Below are 23,660 nucleotides of genomic sequence, written 5' to 3'. Positions count from 1 at the left end.
TTTGAAATAACTGAGACCCCCCCCTCCCCACCCGGACCCGGCCACCCCCCCTGTGGGATTTTGCTTTAAGGAAAGCGAAAAGGGTCAATGAGGAAAACCGAGGAGGGATTGAAGGGTTGTCTTGTAGGGGTGCTTTTGTCCTTTTCCTTGTTAGGAGGTGTGGGGGGACTTTTTGCTTGGGGGCCGATCCCAAGGCCCATCTAGTGGAGGCCTTGCTAATCATGCAACCCAATTACAATTTTGCCCCTTTACAATTGTTTCATTTCATATTCAAAGGGCGGGCGATTGATGGTCATATATAACTGTTCTTGCATTAAATTCGATCATATCTGTCGATAGTTTGAAGTCTTCTTGTGTTGTATTAAAAACATTAATAGACTATGTCGGTTCTGTCTTTCTCAAGCTTTGTTTGTTTTATTCTGAATAAATAATCCCTTTTCAACCTCACTTATTACAAACCAATAAGGAAGGCATTTTATGCTCATGCATTCAAGTAAACTTCATCTATCTAGTAGTAGTCAAACTTCTTTCTTTCTTTCTTTCTTTCTTCTTCTTGCTTCCAAAATAATCTAAATTCAAGTTTATCTTTTTTGGAATGAAAATAATGAAAACCGAACAACAAAAATCTAATTCATATCTTATAATTGGTGTACAACGCTTTACGATTTGATGTCTACAACGTACACCGTCCAATTACATTCTAACATGTGTTATTGATCAGTTGTAGGTTTAATACTTTTCTATTCTTTTACCACTCTCCTCCTAGTTTAAGCTTTTTGGGATAGTTTTAGTAACTCCAATTTTGTTATTTGAACTATAAACTATTGCACACGTGAAAAAGCAATTATTCAATTATTCAACAAGCTTACAATTACATATGTGATGACATGTAATCTTTGTTTGTTTAGCTTGTGCTAGCCCCACATTTAGTTAGTCGATGGGCTTTCTAACTAGAGTGGGTGGAAGTATTATTATTATTAATCCATTTCTAATATAGCTTAAACTTCTCACATTATTGGTTTCTAGCATTGTACTATAACCTTATTTTAATAAAGAAGCCCTTAGTTCAAGCACTTTCTTTTTCTTTTATTTTTTTGTCTACTTCAATTCCAATCTTGGAAAGTTTGTGTTTGTTGATTTATACCCTTTTTGTTCATGCAAGGTTCGCATTCATTCTTTGGCTTACACATTAAATGATCTACATCAATGTTCTATTTTTAGATAATTTAAATTTGAATAATGCTATATATCATGCTACTATCTCATTATATTGATATGAAACTATCAACCAATCTTTAGATTAACCCTTATTAACAGAACAAAAAAAATAGTTATAAATCATTGTCATAAAGAGTTTGAAATGATTTGTTATCTTTAAACTCTAACGCATTTTGTTTACATTCTATCTAATAAATTAAATTGAATAAATTTTATTTAACTTAATTTGGAGAAAAATTGTATCTCACTAAATTATAATATTTGAGCTAAAAAAAAAAGAAAGCAAAAGGGAAGTGGAGGGGAGGGGGCATTTTAGTCATTGAATAAAACGCAAAAACGGGCCATGAATCCCAAGAGGAAAGAAAGAGGTTTGACTTTGACAGGCCCAAACCCAAAAGCAAATCATACATCCACATCGCTGCCCCTAAGGGATCCTGGTCGGGCATCTTTCATGCTACATTGGCAGGGCCACGTCATCTGGACAAGAGCCGCTGGATCAGACTTTTCACCTAACATTCAACGGCGAGGATCAAACCTTTGTCTCTCTGCCTGACCGTATCTGATTAGTCAAAGGCCTCGAATTCCACTTCCCTCTTCGTTTGTCGTAATCCTAACTTTACAAATTTTTTTAAAAAAATAATAATAAATTTAATAATTTAATAATTAACGATATTGTTTTGGGATAGTCAAAAAAAAATATTCTACTTTAATTATTCACGAAGAAATAAAAAAATAAATTAAATTTTTAAAGAATTTTGCATGTAAAGGCGGGAAGCGCTCTCTCTCTCTCTCTTGTGTCTGTCTCTGGAAGTCAAAGAGTTTGTTGGTTGTGCGAATTCTGGGAGCTAAACGACAAGGAGCACGTAGTGTAACGCGACTCGTGTGAAAGCCCGCATTCTCACCTCCAGAAAAACAAAATTATTTTTTAAATATATAATAAATGCGAAATTATTGCAGCGTGACAATTGAAAGTACACTGGTTTAGGTTGTATTTGCGCCCACAAAATACAAATTCCGGATGTAACTTCTGCTTTTTTAAGAATATAAAAAAGCATTCCCCAAAGTTTAGTTTAATTAATTGAAAATCGCGTCTTATAAAATAAAAGTATTTAATTTGAATCTCTCTTCAGCTCGAATCTGGATCTACTAAAATTTTTAGGAGAATTTCAGTTTTTGAAATTTCAGATCTAAGTCGTTTATTTTCCATTCAAGTTTCATTGTTCTGCCACGTGTCCTACTACTAATAAAATAATAAATATTTATTATTTTATGATTTTATTAGTAGTGGGACACGTAACAGAACATTGACCATTGGATGAAAAATTGATGGCCTAAATTTGAAATTCTAGAAATTGAAATTCCCTAAAAATTTTGGTAGATCATGATCCCTCTGGCCCTCCCCATCTTGTGTGGACACACACACACACACACACACACATATATATATATATATATATATATTAGTGTAATGACAATAAATGACTCTTAGAATATTAAAAAAAATGTGAGAAATAATACTTGACACTTATTAAACTAGGTTTGATGAAATTTTTATCCTATATATAAAGGGTATTACATGTCCAAAATCATATGAATCTTATACGTATTTTTAGAAGAGTTATGCCACATACTACATTTTTATTTCACTAAGTTTATGTGTTCGTATTCGTCAATTTTTCAATTTTTTCTTCTTCTAAAATTGACTAATTCAATGATTAATGGACATTGTTACATCAACCTAATGAGATAAGATGGCATTAAGAATCACATGATTTTGTTCTTGAGTCATGCTATTTAGCAAACGACTATACAACTAGAATAATGGCACTAAAAATCAGCCCTAAGAGTTTTTTTTTTTTTTTTTTTTAAGTGCTGATCAAATGGTTAAGTTTCATTACTATATCATTAAGTTATATAACAACTAAATAATATTACTTTCTTGTTCTTATTAAAAATGCACGTAAAAATTAAAAATATATGCGAGAGTCTGGACACTTTGTCCCTTCTCATATGCATCAAGTAAAATGGGTTGGTTATCATCACATTGGTTCTTGAGAATGACTCCAAAAGAATTATTGTGAAAATGGGATTTTAAAACCCTTGACTTATATATACTATGCAAGGTATTTATCGTGACCCGACTTGTTAAAAAATAATTTTAGATTTCATTAAAAATAATTTATTTTCACATTTTTTTTTTGGTTATAATCCTTTCTTTTGTCATAACCCACGTGGTAGAGATTCTAAAAGATCATATAATCACATGATTATTTTTTGTAATCATGTGATATATATATATAAGAGTATATGATTATTTTGTAGATTATTTTTTCTTAATTCGAAAGATTAATTTATTAGTTCGTCATTAAACTAAACTAAATTATTAGTTTCCAACACTCTAATTTGTCAACCAACTATAAATGAAGTATTACTTGCTGGAAAAGAAAAGAAGAAAAAAAAAAAAAACAAAAACAAAAGGAAAGAAAAGTAAAAGGATTGCTTAGGTGTGTATGGGGTGTGGGGTCCATTTGAATCAGTTGGTCAACGACCGATGACAAAGCCCTGATATATTGGGTCCACTCTTTGTAAGTGGAACTTTAAAATGATGTCATCGTGTGTCGGACTCTTTTTTTTTTTTTTTTACTGTATTTTTTTTTGTCAGAATTTTATATGTTTTTTTTTTAATCTTTGACTGGTCCAGGTTTTAAGAGTGGTACATGTCAAAAAGTGTTCAAAATTTAATTGTGCGTCTAATACCTTTTAATTTTGTAGTTAATTGTGTATAGGGATGGAATTAATTTTTTTTTTTTTTATTATTATTATCAGGCAGTCAAGACCCCAAAATGAAAAGAGTTTCTCACTAAACTGGTTCCTTTAACCCAATTTTTACAAATGATATGTGTCATTTGAACATGTGGCATGCACATATTTTTTTAATAATAGGTATAAAGTTATAATAAATAAAAGTCATGAACATCTCACTTGTTATTAAAAATAAGGAACATAGTCCTTAAGAGGTAGCTCAATCGGTTAGGATCACACCTAATGAAACCAAGGTCATTAGTTCGAATCTCCCTCCTTTTTTTGTGCCAACATGTCAAAAATAAAAAATAAAAATAAATAAATAAGAAACAAATGTCTTTTTATAGACTAAGTTGAAAAAAAATTCATTTGACCCAATTTAGAAAAAAACTTCATCCCCCAAAACCCTCCAAGTTTCATACTTAATTGTGTATACAAAATTTCTCCTTAATATCTAGAAATAATTATATTTTTCTTTTAAAGAGGGTTTGAACTTTCAACACTTTGTGTTCTTTTGAAAAAGATTGGACTGCCTATGAGATGGCTATTCTTAAATTCACAAATATTAAATATAGGGAAAGGAATTACAAATAAATTTGCAATATCCTCTTAATCTTTCAATTTTATATGAAATATGATCTTTTGAGGAACCATTTCACACTTCATGATTCATATTAAATTTTATATATCTAATTATGAATATGTTGTCATATCATTTAAAATTTTTAAATTCCATAGCACTATATACATCTTTAGATGCAAGCAGATTTGCGGATGGTCGGGTTGAGGACGGAACTCCTCCTTAAGGAGGTCTTCAAAAGACCGCCAGTCTTGGAGGATCGTGGATAGTCCAACACCCAAGTTAATAAGCCTCTCTCTCATTCTCTATGAGGGAGGAATGCTAGATAAAAATGGGTAAGTATATTTTTGTGCATATGCATACTGCATGTGTACCAGGTAAGGAGGCAATTCCTCTTTTTATAAATATATCCATCCTGCCATTATTCTTTAGAGTTTTAGAAACTCTTTATCAGTAGTTTGTTATTGAAGTGAAGATTTCCTCCCAAAAATATTGAAGATGATTGTTTAGTGTAAGCAGGCAATTGAGTAGCTGGGCCTTAGAGGGTCCTCCAATTTTACTTGAAATAGAGAGGATATGATCCATTTTCATAGGATGTGTGGTATAGATTTATTGGTACATTAAGATACATAAAGGGTAGTTTGTATAATAAGAAAGGGACATGAGCTTGTAACTTTGATAAAAGTTATAGTTTGAAAACAAAGATAAAATGAAAGAAAAAGATGAAATAGAAAATTGAAAAGGAATCAACAAAAGGTGTCATAGTCAGGTAGGCTGGTGTAGGCTAACAGGATTTATTATTTTTCAGGGACAATTGTCCACTTGTGGTCATAATATTATTGGCGGTATCTTTGAAAGGTTATGGACGCTAGTGAGATACCTATTGTCATTTTTTAGTGTCACTTTTGTCCATTCTTGTAGTCAACAAGCATCAACAAATAGTTCTTTTTTTAAAGAAAAAATACACGCAAGGAGAGGGATTGACAGAGAGAAAACCTATTCAATTTTTGTTAAAGTAATGATTAAGTTATTAAATTTACATATTTTTATTGGCTTAAATTTTTGGAATCAAATCCTGTTTGGGATTACATTTGAGAAATAGAGCTTTTAAGTCAAACAGAGCTTTCGAACAAAAGTTTTATTTTTAAGTTTTTGCTAAAAGTGTTTTTTAGTCATTTTTAGACTTTTTGGATCTTTAAAAGTATTTTTAAATTTATTTACCAAACGAGTACTTTTTTCTTTAAATGAGATTTGTAAGTGTTAAAAGCACTTTTAGGCTTCAAACGCAATCTCAAACAGATCATAAGTTATAATTTAACATGGTATCGCTTTTGCGGTAACTGGTAATTTAACATGATATCAAAGTTAAAGGTCTTAGGATTGAACCTAAGAGGCTTTTTAGAGTTAAAGGTCTGTTAATTCATTTCCATTTAAATTAAATATTTTATGTGTTAGACTTCACCTATTAAAAAAGGGAGTTTGAGCCCACATGTGAGGGCGAGTGTTAATGTTAAAATAATGATTAAGTGATTAAATTTACATCTTCCTATCAGTTTAAGCTCTTGAGATAACTGATAATTTAACACATTTCGTGTCTTGATTGACATAATTTTTTTATTTTATTTTTATTTTTATTTTTTATAGTAATTTGGTGCAAAATTCAAAATTTCCTGATTATAAATCTAAAAATTAGATTCTAGACCTTCACGCGCCACCAATGAATCTATTTTTGACAAAATAATTCTCAGAGTAAATGTTCTGTAGTCACAATTTGATGGATCTTACATATATGTAGACATGATTTTTCTCATGAGCTTCACATGTCATAATCCTCTAAATTAGATTTCTTTGTGTTGACATGTAATTAGCATTAATTGAGTGTTGAATTCTTGACTTCTCTCCAACCGTCAATTGAGAGCTCTCATTTGATATTTTATACCATTAGACCAATTCCAAAGGCCATTGTTTAAGTACTTAGGAATGCCAAACTACATTGCCATATTAAACCGACTTATATTCTTGTGGCATGATATTTTCATATATATTTTAATAAGATCAACATAGCATGTGACATCTGTGTGTACGTACGTGATAATCTGTCGTTAATTCTAATCGAAGCACCCGCACTTTTTTTTATTTTTATGAGTAGTGGGTGAGACATTTATTTAATGTAATTAAGGGGCCAAGGGCTCTCGCTTGGGGAGGCACCACCTTCAATATTTGGTTTGTTTTTTAACATGATGTTTGGCCTTGTGTGCATCATCAAGTGTTGCTCTTACCCGTGTGGTACAACTTTGTCATGCTAGAGATTAATTTATTTTTTCTTGTAAGGCATGCCGGCAATATATATATATATATATATATATATATATATATATATATATATATATTTGATGGTACCAATAGGCCAGAATCCAGATTAAGCTATCTAGTTGTTTTCAACATTTAAAAATAAAATAAAAATGATAAAAAAACAAATAATTTGATCTACTCCATACAATTAATTAACTAAATGTAGTTCCTAATCCATCTTTCATGCATGGAATTACGACATGAAATTGAATTGACATGTAATTTTAATAGGATTAAGCATGCATGTAAGAATCATATACTTTAAGAATAAATGATAGTTTAATAGACTGAGTTGAATGCATTTTCTTAAGAATTAATGGAAGAAAGACTCAACTAATACTTTTAAGAGTTTGTTTGCCCTATGATTTTAGAACGTAGAAAAATCTACGATGCACATCACATGGAAGGTGTACGCACAAATTTAAATGTTAAATTACAATTTTAAATGTTAGATTGCGATTTTGTTGTCGGCCACGGAAGCGTGGTGGTATACGATTCTAATGTTTCACATGAGTTAAGTATAATCTTGACTATGTGTATATAAGCTCTTGGGCACTCTTTTCTTGTAAGCCGATTTTTAAGAGTAAGTACTACTCAAAGCTTATATCACCTACCAATTAAATGAAATTTTAAAAATCGAGTTTTCAAAACATAATATTTTAAATCACACGATTTAAAATCGCAAATCAAATCGAATTCTAAATTTTAAAAGGGGTGGTAAACTGTGCAATGAAAAAAAAAAAAATATATATATATATATATATATATATATATATATATATATATATATAATTATAATAATGCAACATGCAAATTGAATTGTGAGAGTGATTAGGTAAACATGGGGTATAGTGCAAAAATGAGAGAAAGAAGAAGAGCATTGGTGGCTGCTGCCACGTGGTTGACTTTTCTTATGTTAATTACGTGTAACGTGCCGTCAAGGATTGGCAGTGCAACCACCAGCAATATAAACGATAATCCCATTTTTTTATTTAATTTTTGAAGGAGATTAGTGGTGAAGGTGGTAATTAATTGGAAAACGTAATCTCTAAGATTTTTCAAATATGTGGCATTGTCACTTGTCAATTTATATATATACTTTTTTTTTTTTTTTTTTCTTTTTCTTTTGAGGTCAGCTTGAAGTTTACGTTTTTGAGATATCTCTTACTTATTTTAGTAAGAAAAAAAGAAAAAAAAAAGAGAAGGATGCATTCAATCAAGTGAACTAGCTTATACATTTTTTTTTTTTTTTTTTTTTTTTAATTAAAAGAGGTAGGAGGGGCAACCAAAGTGGCTATTTTATCTGGGTGTCTGTAGAAAACTAATGACAAGAGATGCATAGACAATGGTAACCATAAGAGCACTTTTAAGTCGGGTACGTTGAGCCATAACTTGATCCAGCTTTATTATGATATTAATGAAACTTAAAAAAATTTACATTAATCAAACATAAGAATTTTCATTGCAAAAGTCGAACGGATGAATTTGGAGATTCAAACACTCTTTAGAAGGTGAGCTTAGGATTTATATATATTTATTTTCATACTATTTGTGCAATATTGGGTGTGTGACAATTTTTATTTTTTATTTTTTTATTTTTTAAAGTTCCTGTCACAAACCGGATGACACGCTTAACTGAGGGCAGGGGAGATGAATTTCTCTATAGGTTGATGACCTACACATTAATTAGGATGATGGTTCAAATACGATGTCTCCTCAAGTCATGGACCCTATAAATGTGTGATTGTGATTTGTAAGAGACAAAACATGCACGCCTGCCATTAAATACTTCCCCCAAGTTATCACAATCTATTGTTAGGAAAATGTTCGGGGTATTACCGATACGAGTGTCACCTGATCGTTAATATTTTAGTGGTTGATGTGATAAGTGTCATGTTAATTTTTAGATGTTGTAAGTGTTGCGTGATAGTCTACATTTTAATAACTGATATAATAATTATCATACAAACGTATAATAAAAGCTGTAGTAACTGTAATCGTAACCGCACTTACTATTAATAGTTTTTTGTAAATTTGAAACACAAAATGGACCTCCCTTTAACCTCTAAAATATAGATAAGTGGTGGAAGCTTACACTATCCTTCAAATAATGGGAGTGTCTAAAAAAGTAAAGTAGAATTGTGGTCGTACATGTGCAGTAATCAAAAGTAGGGACTGATTTGGCTCCATAGTCGTCAGTCACCAATTGGACTTATAGAAAGTGAGAGACTTTTAAATGAATATACCGGGGATTATCCTGATTTAAATGGGTTTGAATTATTTGTCTATTTATCACAACCTCACAACTAGTCTTTGTTGAAAATGTGATTCAAACTGGTTGAGATTTCCTGTAATTATTTGTTCGAATTCTTAGCAGTTTAGACAAATAACGTGAAAGACTGTATATGAAATTTACTTGTTTAAATAAATTTGATTAGTTCGACCGCCTACCTAAACAAGTAGGTTTTATATGAAAATTCTCATATTATTTGTACAAATTATTAGCAATTCGGACGAATAATTGCTAATCCTTTTTCCATTCAAACCTCCTCAACTACAAAAAGGAGATTTCAAGTTTTTCCTTGCCTGTCCTTTTTGGGTTATAATTCAAACTATATCTTGTCATATTGTCAAAACTAAAAGTCCCGTCTACCTCCCTCTACCAAAAAGGAAAAAAAAAAAAAAAGTGTTGTCACCTAACTGACCGTCCAAATTACATTGTGATTTTGCATGTTGAGTTTTGGGTGACCAGAGAGATAGAGGGAGGGTCTCTTTCACTTGTGACTTCCAGACCTTACGAGAATCGAGGCCCAATTTGCAGGCCACAAACACAAAGGGCTAGATTGCATGGAATTAAATATAATAGGATGGGCAATTTTTCACACGCTTTGCAATCCAACATCAACTCAATATGAAATTAGTCGGTTGAAGTTGTGAGATCTAACCCATTTAATTAAATGATTCGAATTAAGATTGACTACCAACGTTTCTATATGATCCGAACCTACATCTATTAATAGAACCCAAGACCTTACTGCCCTGTTGGATTGGTAACCGACCATGGGAACTAACATACAATTTTTGAGCCATCCAAGAGCTCTTGTCTTCATCAGATGGAAAGAGACCTGACTTGCCTGTTCCCACTGCCCTCTGTCATATGATGAAATCGATAGGCAGGATCAAAGCTTGGTCTTATGTTTAGTGTGTTAGCAATAGAGGTGGGCAGATTAACCAGTTACCGATCAATTACCGAATTTAACCGAACCGATAGTTATCGGTCGGTAATCGGTTAAAAATTTTATACCGATAAGCTTATCGGTTGGTTAATAATTTATTATCGAAAAACCGATATGTCCGATAAGTTTTTTTAATTTTTAATAATAATAAAAAAAATGTCTCTTAAAGCATTACATGCATTTTGGCCATTTGGCAGTTTATTCATTTGATTTTTATTTTATATTGTAGTGGATCAATAAAAAAAAGAAGAAGCTACAATAAGCTATTTTAGCCAAATATATATATATATATATATATATATATATATATATATATATTTGGGCTCCCAAAATAACTAATTTTAATAAGCTATTTTAGGCTTTAGCTCAACAAAATGCATTTGGGCCTCCAAAACAATTAATTTTTGGCCCAATTAGAAACCAGTTAAAAGCCCAATAAAAAGCTCACAAGAAACCGATTTAACCAACCAGTTTAACCGATTACCGATATGACCGATAATTTTCGGTAACATTGTAAGGTTAGGATTTGATTAACCGATAGCTTATCGGTCGGTAATCGGTCAGCCTATTAACCGGACCAATATGACCGATACCCAGCCCTAGTTAGCAATTTGTCCTTCTTCTTTTTTGTTCCTCTCTTTGTAAGTCAAATTTTCCATTTGTGCATCGTTAGTTCTACCGGATTCTAGAACTAGAAGAGGCTCAAAATTGTTTGCCGGCAAAACTTTTGTGGGCAACTTTATGTATGTGGTTGCAAGGGCAGGTATCATCAGAAGGAGTCTAACCTTCATATCAGTGAAACATCCTGGATCATTTATTTACACACTAGAGCATGGGTTCAAATCTCACAATGAGAATCTCCATGCTTGATTAGTGTAAATCATCTTGGTTTCCATTAATGCACTGATAGGGCTAAATCAGGCTATAGCTCAGTCGGGACTTGAGAGAACATCTGTGGTTCCCATTGTTTAGGCCCCCCTATGCGGCTTCCAACGAGTTAGTGCTACTATAATCACGACCTGGTAAAATAACCACAATTGATCTCCTTCGACTGCCTTTTTAATTAGAAAAGAAAAAAAAATATTGGAACACCCTGGAAAGACTCAGTCGGAGGACTGCCAAAGAAAGTGAAATATTTGTTTTCTTATCCTTGCATCTTTCCTCTTAACCATGCAAGGGAAAAGTACAAAATAGCCTTTTACATATACGTAAACATGCACTATTATTCAAAAGGCAACTTCGTGGGCTTGATTATTTCGTTTATGGGTGAGATACCAGTGAAAGATTTGAAGGCTCTCTAAATGCTGATATTAATGAAATGGCTTTCCCTAGATTTGCCTCTTTCCATGTCTTGATTTCAGTAAATCCCAATTTCCCAGAAAGCAAGATGGAAAACAGTTTCATGGTCTTATATATCTCCTTACGGGGAGTTGGCAGGAGCACCCCGAAAAAAGAACATAGTTTGAAAGGAAGTAGATGCAAGAATATTGCATATGCAATTTAGATTAAATGATTCAAAGCGGGGGAGGGGGAAGGGTTGACAGAAAGAGAGCACAAAAAGAAAAGTGTAAAGTAGTTTCTTTTATCATCTCCAGAAAGTTTTAAGCCGATGCTTCACAATGTGCAGATTTTTTTTTTTTTTTTCAAACAGCCATAACAATCAAAAAATGGAAGATTCCAGTCAAGCTTTGAATCCTAGTCAACACATTCGGATGCCTACAAGGATAGACTAACAGTACAAAAGGGAAGATTGTAGTCAAGCTTTGAACCCTATGTCATGGCATTCGGATGCCTTCAAGCTCTAGAAGACATTCTTCTGAGAGGTTTGAACGAGCCAAAACATGTTTTTCGTATTAACTCAATTTTAGCTGCAGGAATGGTATGCCAAAATTCATGTTCAATTACTCGAATCACACACAAGGTTACATTCATCTTTAACAAGCATCCTTGGACAATTCTATACAAAAGAATCTCAGTACTGCTGCTAATAGTTGACGAGGAGAACGACAAAAAAAGGAAGCGAAAACTTTACAATATATTCAAATTTGCAAATTTGTTAGTTTAAAGTCAAAACTTCTGTGCAGTTTCATTGATTCATATTACTACAACATGACCTTATTACATTTGGATGATCATATGTGATGTTTGAAAGGTTCAAAATTGACCTGTTCGTATGTCTCTATCAAGACGATCGGCATTAAGTGTCCCAGGAAGCTCTCTGAATTCTTCATTAAAGATAGAATATGCACTGCAAATATGAAAATATTAAACCAACAAAAAATAAGATATTTTTGAAATATTTAATAACTATAAGACCAACGAGAAGTTCTTGAATTATTAAATGAGTGATGGTGATGTTCAACAAGATGCTCACTTTTGTGCTTGGAAAAGTTCTGAATATTCATAAAGGTAAAATGATGATAAAAAGAATTTAATTCGTGTACACAAACTCATAAATTTATTCATGTACACAAAAACACACATTGTGGACATCAAAAAACACTCTGCGGACGTACAAATGGACCAAAGACTCCAAAAAATTGGACAATGCTTTAGAACAAACAGACGTACAAATGGACCAAAGTCTCCATAAAATTGGACAATGCTTTAGAACAAACACCACGAGGAACTTCTTACGTCCCCCATTATCAGCATGCAATGACTTTAGAAGTGATCAAATGCCATTTCACCATTTTGATATCCTTTTGAGTACATAAGCATACTTTATTTACATCATTCTTGAAAGTTATGGTGAATATAATTCAAAAAAAAAAAAAAAAGTATTAACATTACTTTATGGTTTAAATTCCACTATTACCACAAATTATCAAATTGAGAGCACACAAATTTTCATATAAAGAGTAAACACCTTAAGTCACCCGGTTGCCTCTGTCCAAGATTCAAGATGATGATAACAAAGCCTGTTCCAAGTATCTGAACGCATAGCCAAAAAAAAAAAAAAAAAAGGAAAATAAGAATCTGTCATTCCACTGATTTGAGAGGTACACATCAATGCCCTAGTTTAGGTCGTCAGTGTTCTCAGTATCATCTGCCCTTGATTGCTGATATGTGCCTAGCTACCTATTTCTTTCATTCTAAAAACACCGTTGAGACCAATGTGGCAAGCTCTTTAGACTCAATTATGTAGACGTCATATCACATACTATGGACGAGATGGTGTGAATTAAGCTATACAGCAAAAGCCATGTGCACAAAACACACATGTTAGGTTGAAAAAAGAAATCAAATATAAAGAGTTTTTTTCAGAGATCTTCAAGGGAAAAAGTTCACTGTACTAAATATAAACTCTTTATTTAAAGAGTTTCTTTCGGAGATCTTTTGTTTATTTTATTTAGCCATCTTTTTACTTTCTCTGCCAGAAATTGATTTCCATGGAATGTGCTAGGGTTGTGACCTTAGTGCTTTAAATAACTTCTATTTATTAACCAGGAAAAAAAAAAAAAAAAAAAGATTTACACAGAAGAAAAGGAACTTATTAGTTTATTCTCTTCTTCTTTTCCTTAAATGAACTCAAGATAAGCTTTCTCTACTCAAGTTAAACTTCAAAAAATGTCAGAAAAAGTAAAAAGATGGTTATATGCCAAACAAATCAGACATACTACGCACTTACAAACAACCGGCACCAACTGAAAGAAGCGAACTTACAAATAGAGGTCCAAGATCCAATCTATGGGCAACAGGTGCCAAGATAAACCACAAGACAATAACAGCCCATGCCTTTAGACTGAGAGAGAAAATTGCCATCAAAAGGATATCTATCATGAAAGACAAAAGAGGAAACTCTATCAGAACATATTTTATTTTGAAGGGTAGCTGTAATTCAACTAGATGATTACCAGGAAGCTTCAACTTATCATGTAGAAATGAGTAAAGCCTCCTTTTCCACCGGCTTGAGGATTGTGGGAGCTGAAACTTCTGTAAATGCAAAAAGATGGGAAAATGAGAAAAACTCAGAAACATTGTATATAAAATTGGTATAATTAAGTTCAGTTTAAACGTAAAAATGATTTAGTTGTACCAGGTCTTCTTCCTCGTCGTCATCATCAAATTCATTGCGAAGATGTTTAACTGGTGGCTTAGGTTTAACAGCAACAATCAAGGAATCTGAAAATGCAGGAAAAAAGAAGTTGCCACATTTCAAAAGCCAATCATGAAATGACCCTAAAACAGAGAACTACACAGAACCCAAGTAAGAATGATTCTCAACTATCATTGATAACATATGATTTCACTCCTCCTTACAACCTACAAGCCATGTCACAGTGATGAACATAGCTCAATAGGAATTAACACTAAAGTGGACCTAGGATTTGGAAACCCTAAATCTTCAAATATTTGTTTTACAAGCAAACAAATATTATCAATTTTCATCCACCAAAACTTATAATTCTGTGATTAGAATGGATGATAATGGCTCAGCAGTTTTATGTTATCTTTTTGAGAGAAATGGTTGCATTTCTACCATTAATGAGAATTGAATAGCGGCAACACAAATTTCATATCTTAAATGCTCAGTAAAATTTAATTGGTTTCATTGTCCTAGAAGATATGCATGTGACAAAGGCTCAAAATTTAAAACTGTAGGTTATAGGGTACTCTATGAAAACCAACCAATTTCTCGATTAATATCCAACAAATTGTAATTGCATTATCCTGAATTAAATCTTGAAGAAGTTGCATGGATATATAATGAAAATTCACATTGGTGTGTACTAAGTTGAACTGGATTATATAAATGTTTTCAGGAAGACCCCAATTGTGACCAGTCGCACACATGTAATGAAAATTCGCATTGGTGTGTACTAAGTCAAACTGGAAGCCACAATTGTGACTACTCACCCATATGTAAGGAAAATTCACATTGGTGTGTATTGAACTGGATTATCTAAATGATTTCAGAAAGCCCCAACCGTGACTAGTCAGCCATATGTAATGAAAATTCACATTGGTGTGTACTAAGTCAAACTGGAGTATATAAATGATTTCAAAAAGCCCCAATTATGATCAGTCGCCCATATGTAACAAAAATTCACATTGGTGTGTATTAAGTCGAACTAGATTATATACATGTTAAATTACCAATTATCCCAAAAGCTTAAGCTTTGGGATAACTGGTAATTTAACATGATATCAAAGCCAAAGTTCATGGGATCGAACTTTAACTCCGTCAAATTACCCCTATTTAATTAAATATTCCACGGTCCCCAAGGGGTAGCTCAATCGGCTAAGGACCACGCCTTATGAAGCGTAGGTCACTAGTTTGAATCTCCCCTCCCCCTCTTTTATGGACATGTAAAATAAATAAATAAATATTCCATGTGTTGAGCCTCACCTATTAAAAGGGAGTTCGAGCTCACACGTGAGGGAGAGTGCTAAAGTAATGCTTAAGTGATTAAATTTACCTTTTTCTATCAGTTTAAGCTTTTGGGATAACTAATAATTTAACAATACATGATTTTAAGAAGCCCTAATTGTGATAAGTAGTGCATATGCAACGAAAATTCACATTGGTATGTACTAAGTAGAACTGGATTACATAAATGATTTCAGGAAGTCACAATTGTGACCATTCGCGCAGGTGTGCATATTCACTTTTTCATTCCATCTAAACATCAAACGTGTTGCCTATACAAATACAATGTGATGAGATGTGCACATTCTCATGTCTTGTTCAATATATCCAGGTTTAAGATAAAAAATCAACACAATTTTTACAATAAAAGAAAACAAGAAGAAAACACGAAAAAGACCCATACCACCATCCTTGAGTTTCAAGAAGACATCCTCCCCATTTCCGCTATTGTCTTGCAACACATTCCCTTGCAAAATAAGCCTCAAATTCTCAATCGGTAGATTACAATCCTCGGCAATCAGCTGTCTCAAATCACACACCTGATCAATTTTGACGAAAGCATTTAATTTCTCTTAATCATGCAAATACCAAAAAAAAAATGAAACCAAACCCTTACATATATATACATAGAAAAGGAAGGGGGCGTACTTTGATGGGAGAGGAGACGCGGAGGCGAGAGGGGCGAGCGGGGCCTACGGTTCGGAGAACGATTTCCACCGTATGATTTTGGTCGTTCTTCTTCTTCATCATCATTTGCGGTTCCTCTCCATTTCTTCCAGTGTCGCTGACATTCGGCTCGCTCTCTGCTACGATCTCTCCCATGATTCCGTACGATTAGACCGATCAAAATCACAAGTCAAATCAGTCACTAATTCACCGCTCTTCAGGCTTCGGCGGTACCGGCCCCAGGAACAATTGCCGACAGAGTCGTCCTCCTCCTCTCTCTCAGGTTCTTCTTAGTCCTGCCGTTTTGCTTGCCTCAAAACGACAAAGAGTTTTTTTTGTTTTTTTTTTTTTTGCCTGATGCTAAAAAGTAAAAACTACGGTTCGTATCATAAAAGGCCCTGCTTTGTCATCAATGGGCCTTGGTTGTCCGATCCGGCCCAATCTAAGTGAGTGTGTGAACAAGTTGGGATTCTCATCTACAATTTATAGAGTAATGTTACATTCACTCTCATTTTTACATTCTTACTCTAACATTTCTCGACTTGATTTTTAAAATCAGCATTGAAGAGTTGTTTTTGTAGGTAAGATAAAGAAGAGACCTTTTCGTAGGTCAACGAGAGGGAATATGAGTGAAGAATTGGGATGTTTCAATAGGCCTCGAGGCTTAGGCAATGAATTCAAATTCTTAGCAATTTGATTTTTTGAATTGTTAGGTCTTAGGGCTTAGGTAATGAATTCGAATTTTCGATAAATGTGAGAGAACCTATATGAAAGACTTACTTACTCGAATAGGTCTTGGACAGCTCGTTCGCCCCCTCACGAGCAAGTGAACTATGCTTTATCAGAAAAAAAGAAAAGAAAAAAGGGCATACTTTATGGCACATACAATAAATATAAAGGGTGAGTGCTTTTGCTTTTTCTCATAGTTTCAAACCAAGTCTTTCACTTTTTGATATTCGGATCAAAGCATCACAACTCCTATAAAGATACATAACATATTCCACTTGAGCTCCTTTTTAATTCCAAAACTCTAACCTTAGAGAAATGCCTTTTGGAATATCATTCCAATATTTCGAGCTTCGACAAGTTTGGTTGTGGTCCTTTTTGTGTGGCTCAAAACTACAAAAAAATGAAGCTACCATGAAAAGTGACAAACCAAGAAGTTTGTGTAGGACTGTCTGTCACGAGTTTAATTCTTTCGTGTTTTTGTTTGTGTTCAACATGAGAACAACATAGGGCCACGATGGCATTTTCTTCCTCTCCTTTCTTTTTCATATTTATTCACCTACTTCATTTTAATTACTAGCTGATTTATTGACTATATACTTTTAATCATTTTACTAATTATAGAAGGCCACGTCAATTTGTAAGAAGATTATAAGGAATATGATCTTTATACATTTCACTTGAAATAGAGATAATTAATTTTATGGTAAAAAAATTGTTTTGTTTCGGTACTTGTCACAAAGAATCTAGTAAATTGGGAATGGATAATTTGTGTTGGGGTATCGGGTTTGTGTCAGATCGATTCAGTGGTCAAACCTAAACATGACTAATTTAATTAAACATGTCAAGTTTTTCAAGCCTAACACGACTAATTTAAATAAGCGATTGACCCGACTCAACTCGTATAACCCATTTAATAAAATAGGTCTTGTTGTACTGACCTAAACATCAACGATTTCGACCTGTATCTGAATTTAAAGAAAAAAAAAATTTAATAATTATAAAATAAATTTTATAGACAAATGAATTTATATGAAATTTGTCTTTTTAGGGCTGTTTTTTTTTTTTAATAGTAAAAATAAAAATAAAATATAATTTAAGTTATGTGAATCACCCATGAATTAAGCAAGTTGACTCTGATTTGTTTATTAAATGAGTTAATTCAGGTCGATCCAAATTGACCCAAACCCATTATACAAAACTCCAACTTATTAATTTTGTGTTTGACTCACGGGTCTTGTTAAAAATTACTAATCCTTAAACTAGACGAAAAACAGGAAAAAAATTCTTACAAATTAATGCGGGCACGGTAAATAAAAGTTTCTTGATTATATTTTGTTGGGGATGGTAAAATTTTTAATTATAAAAAACTAGAAAGGGTGGGTCTTTGTAGTCTGGTGTTAGGATGAGGCTCTCGTTTCCCACCATTCATCCAAGATAATAAAACGAGGAAATAAATGAAGAATCTGGCTTCATCCCTTTTTATTTGCCTTTTGCGTTTGAGAGAACCAGAAAGACAGATAATCTACAAGATAACATGGCTTTGAGAGTGTGGGCTTCTTCCACAGCCAATGCACTCAGAATTTCTTCTGCCTCCAAAGCCCGTCTCTCTCCTGCATTCTCTCTTTCCCGCTGCTTCTCTACTGGTACTCTTTGCCTTCTACTTTTCTTTCTTTCTTCTGCTTTCACCTCTGTTTCAAACATCATCACAAATGCTTCATTCTTTTGCCACAATTCTACCTTTTTCTTTGTCTAATATGATTTATATTATGTGGGATTTTGTAGTTTTGGATGGGTTGAAGTATGCATCTTCACATGAGTGGGTGAAGCATGAAGGCGCAGTGGCTACTATTGGCATCACTGATCATGCTCAGGTGATTTTTTTTTCTTATGGACATAAATTTCCTCTAAATTGGGTTTGAAGAATTGCCTCCTGTCCTGTTTATCCTAACACGTAAAAAGTGTGAAAATTACAATTTACACGGATTTTTAAAAGAATATGTACTTCTCGCATGTTTAAAGACACAATAATTTTATATATTAAACTGAAAGAATACTTGTTATGAATCTTGCTAGAAAGTAGATGGTGATGTGGTAATTAAGGAATTTTTTATTTTTTTTTATTATTATTTTATTTTTTTGAGATTATAAGGAATAGAGCTATTAAAATCCCTTTATCATCTAATTAGACCGAAGGCCATAGTTTAAGTCTAATTCTTCTTAGCCCATGTTTTTCTAATCTTTGCTCTTATTAACCCGAAGTCCATGCTAGCTTTAGGTGTAGTTATTCTTCTCGAGTATTTTCTTACTAGTAATTGTTAAATCCACTCTCGCTCTCACATTTTGTTGATATTGAAACATAATTACATTGGGGAACAGTCAAATAAAATCTAATCGAAATGATTTTTTATTTTTTATTTTTCAATAAAGAGGTCGAATATATATATATATATATATATATATATATATATATATAGATGATGACAAATTGAAATGATTGCAGACAAAATATGGTTATTTAAAATTGAAATGGAGGTTCAAATTAATGTTTTACAGGACCATCTTGGAGAAGTAGTGTTTGTGGAGCTGCCAGAACCTGGTGGCAAAGTTTCACAAGGTGGCAGCTTTGGAGCCGTGGAAAGTGTAAAAGCAACCAGTGATGTGAATTCCCCAATCTCCGGTGAGGTTGTTGAGGTCAATTCTAAGCTCACTGGATCACCTGGCTTGGTAATCCTTTCCCTCATTTCCACTTACTTTTTCCCTTCATTTAAGAATTCCTAAGAGAATGGCATCTTGGCCGGGAAGGGTTCTACTTAGAAGACACATAATATCTATTATTATACTCACAAGCGTACACTCAGGTGTCGTTTGGCAACCAACATGATATTACATAGCATTATTCACAATAAAAAAAAAATAAAAAAAATAATGATAGATATAGAAAAGTGGAAAAATTTTGTTTTGTAATAATTTTTTACATTATTTTATTTGAATGGTAGTAAAAAAAAGTAAATGATGTAATATAAAAAGTGAATAATGTGATATAAAAGTGAGAATGTTTTGAAGTTGATTTTTTTGGGGAATGAAATGAACAGTGTTTAGGAAGGGGGGTGTTGTTTAGCAAACAACCCCTTATGTGCAAAAGTTCCTTACCATATTGCTATACTCCTCGTGCGATACACATTTGTTCCCGCTTCTCTTTCAAAAGAAATCAATCACCATATATATGCACTGTTCTTATTAGGCTTGTGTTTATTTTGTCTAATTAAAAAAAGTAAAAGGAGGCGACCAGAGTGGCTATTCTACTTGGGTATAACTATAGTTGTACCTGCTTGTTAGGAATCGCATAGGAGAAGCCTATACGGTGGAAATCGCAGGCACTCCCTCAATTTTGATTAAGCTATAACTTGACCCAACCCTATAAGGACATCAGTGAGACTCATAGTGGTTTACACTAATCAGACATGAAAATTTTCATTACGGGATTCGAACCCATGCCTTAGTGTGTATGTAACTACTTTGAAGATTTTCTTAAGACCATTGAACCACCACTCAAAATAGTCTGTTCTTGTTAGTTTTGATACTGCTTGCTAGAGAGTGACAATTTAAAAAGTTTTCTAGTGAGATCATAATATAACATATTGGAAACACGCACAACTCAATCAAAAAGCTTAAGTTTATAAGTTTAATTCCAATTATGTTATATTAACTACTCACCTTCGTCACATTTATCTATGTGCAATTTAACATTTTTACATTCATATGTGTGTTCTCAAGAGTCAAGAGTAAGATTATGTTGCTGCTGATCACTTCTTTACTCCATCTCCTAGCTAGACAAACTAAATGAATGAAGCCGAATTTTTTAAGCCTTTTTTTTTTGGTGACACATATTGTGATGAAGATCAATTCAAGCCCATATGAAGAAGGTTGGATGATCAAGGTGAAGCCAAGCAGTCCATCAGAACTAGAATCCTTGCTGGGTCCAAAGGAATACACAAAATTCTGTGAGGAGGAGGATGCTGCACATTAAATTAGACTTTGAATGTGCTGCTGCAAGCTTCTTGGACTAACGGATCATTCTCGATCAGCTGCTTAATTAAGATTAATGTTATTTGTTGTTGCCTTCTTCTCAATTATCCCTGCTTAATTTCCACTAGACAATTTACTTATTAAAAAAGGAAAGAAAAAAGATCAGTTCTTGTCAACAATTACAAAGTTGATGGCTCCAAGTTAAATTTGCCTTTTTTCTTCCCCCATCTATCTCCCACTTTTGTAATTCTGCATCTTCATGTAATTAAGATCCCTTCCCTTCCCGTTTCACATCCATTTTTCCTTCATTTATTTTTGGTGAATTTCCCACTTTGTTCAAAGCAAAGATCTAGTAATTTCTAAGAACGTGGAAAAAAAAAAAAAAAGTTTGGCTTGCTTTTTGGTGAAAAAATCAATATAGATCTTTCAAATAATTATCAAATATGTTTTATGTGTAAAAAGTTTCATGTACATTTAACTAAAAGATTTATTTATTTTTTTTTTTCAAGTCAATTCAAAATTTTGGACGGAAAATGCTTCGTTTGTTTCGGCGTAAAATCTTTTCAGGAAAGTTATTTTACAGGAAAATGTTTTACGATGAAAATAATTTTCGGCGTTTGGCGTGCGCACTGAAAAATTACAAATATTTTTTATATTTTCATTTAATCATATTAACCTATAAAATATAATTTTTATTCACAACATAAAATACTAATATACAGTAATTTTAAAAATAAAACTAAAAATTATGTTTAATTAAAATATACAAATTAACAAACAATAATTTAGTGTTTAATATGATTTTCTATGCACACCAAATATTGAAAAATGTTTTTTGCTGAAAATGTTTTCCAAGAAAATATTTTATGCTGAAAACATTTTTTTGACATCGGGGACCCACCTCATTTTCCGTACATGCCAAATACTGGAAAATGTTTTCCGTCGAAAATATTTTTCGACGAGTCCCGGGCGGGTCCTAAGCGAGTCTCGATCAAGTTTCGGGCAGGTCCTAGGCATGTCTCGGTCAAGTCCCGAGCAGGTCCCAGGCAAGTCCCGGCAGGGTCACGGGCAGGTCCTGGTCAAGTCTTGGGCGGGTCTCGGGCAGGTCCTGGTCAAGTCCTGGGTGTGTCCTGGCAAGTCCCAGGCGGGTTCGGTCGAATTCTGGCAGGGTCTCGGTCAAGTCCTGGGCAGGTCCAGAGCGGGTCCCGGTCAAGTGTTGGGCAGGTCTCAATGGGGTCCCAGGTAGGTCCCAGCGGGCTCTTGGTCAAGTCCCGAGCAGTTCTTGGTCAAGTTCTTGTGGGGGTACTGGGCGGGTCCTGACAAGGTCCATTGATTTGAGAATGAGATGCTTCAAGTTGGAAAATGGTTTCAAAACTGTAAACAATTTTTTGAAAATTAAAGAAGAATTTTCGGTCAAAGGGAAAATATTTTCCTTTGACTAGTATTTTACGTCGCACCAAACACCTAAAAATATGGAAAACATTTTTCTTAAATCATATTACGGCGAAACAAACGGAGCCGAGTATAGTAAGAAAAGTTTATCTCACACCGGCTAGATACAAATTAGGGAAAACTTCACTTTAGATCTCTGAACTTCCACGCGATTTGACAAACTCCCATAAATTTTAAAATCTCTCAATTTGGACCCCTGACCTTTTAATTGCTCTCAATTTGGACCCAGCCGTAGGTCAGCAGACCCACGGTGGGTCTTTGGCTGAGACCCATGCAGGTCTCAGGTCAGACTTGTGTGGGTCTTGGCTAACGGCCAGAACTTTTTTTTTTTTTAATTTTAATTTTAATTTTTAATTTGGAAGTAAGGGTATATATATATATATATATATATATATATTTTTAAGACAGGGATATAAATGTCATTTTCTCACTTTTAACATTTTAAATTTGACGGAATGATTCAAATTGAGAGCAATTGAAAGTTCATGGGTTTAAATTGAGAGATTTTAAAGTTTGAGAGAAATTTGTCAAATTTTAAAACGTTCAAAAGTTTAAAGTAAAATTTTTCCTATAAATTAAGATGTCAACTTATTTATAAGGAATCCTCCTCCCTTAACAATAAATTGTTATTAAAAAAATAAACAGAGAGAGATAAAGAGAGCCTAGCCGTCCAAGAGAGGCGGGCTAGAGCCCTCCTCCTCCCCCCCTTCCCCCTCTCCCCCCTCCTAATCCCCCTCCCCTTCTGTGCGTTTTTTCTTGGTTTTCTTTGTTTTTGTAGGTGTTTTTTGGCTAGAAATTAGCAACTTCGGCCGCTACCGCCCGCTCTCCAAGGTGCTGCACCTCCCTTCTCCTCCATCCGCTCCACCACGTGCCAACGTTGGCCGGTGCCCATCATCTCCTCCAGCTGCTGCTTTGTTGGTTGTGTTGCTTGTTTTGTTTGTTTTGAATAATAGTTTTCTCTTTAGATCTGCTCTCGTGAGCGATCTACGAGGAAAATGTAGTTTCCTGAGCGTATTTGGTCGATGAGGAGTAGATCTAGTCTTCTCCGGAGCAGATTTATGCTTTTATGTCTACTGGAGCTGGGTTTTCGCTGTTTTTTGTTGTTTGTATTTTTGTTTGAATAAGGATTGTCCAGACCTTTGGGTTGTGGATGTGATCTGTTTTCAGAACGAGGAAGATGAGCTACCTATGCATTGAGTTGAGTCTATTTAGAACAGATCTGGTG

The 23,660-nt window shown here is 33.6% G+C and overlaps 2 protein-coding genes across 2 annotated transcripts; one reads left to right on the top strand and one right to left on the bottom strand.

Moving 5' to 3' along the window:
• Positions 1-12,194: 12,194 nt before the first annotated feature.
• LOC132175421 (ubiquitin family protein) lies at positions 12,195-16,566 on the bottom strand. The gene is made up of 7 exons (XM_059587369.2): positions 16,211-16,566; positions 15,966-16,101; positions 14,228-14,313; positions 14,046-14,124; positions 13,855-13,964; positions 13,058-13,122; positions 12,195-12,436 (listed from the first exon to the last, which is right to left on the bottom strand). Exons 1-7 carry the CDS (start codon positions 16,382-16,384, stop codon positions 12,343-12,345), a joined length of 744 nt encoding a protein of 247 aa, XP_059443352.2. The 5' UTR covers positions 16,385-16,566; the 3' UTR covers positions 12,195-12,342.
• Positions 16,567-18,395: 1,829 nt separating this feature from the next.
• On the top strand, positions 18,396-21,278 carry LOC132174968 (glycine cleavage system H protein, mitochondrial). The gene is made up of 4 exons (XM_059586747.2): positions 18,396-18,600; positions 18,740-18,828; positions 19,511-19,681; positions 20,856-21,278. The coding sequence occupies exons 1-4, from the start codon at positions 18,492-18,494 to the stop codon at positions 20,982-20,984; spliced, it is 498 nt and encodes a 165-aa protein (XP_059442730.1). The 5' UTR covers positions 18,396-18,491; the 3' UTR covers positions 20,985-21,278.
• The last annotated feature ends 2,382 nt before the right edge of the window (positions 21,279-23,660 follow it).

Source organism: Corylus avellana, chromosome 3 (genome assembly GCF_965113065.1).
Source record: "Corylus avellana chromosome 3, dhCorAvel1.hap1.2, whole genome shotgun sequence".
Taxonomy (NCBI): Eukaryota; Viridiplantae; Streptophyta; class Magnoliopsida; order Fagales; family Betulaceae; genus Corylus; species Corylus avellana.
Note: the sequence above shows the minus strand (reverse complement) of the source record. Positions and strands in the feature narration are given on the sequence as shown.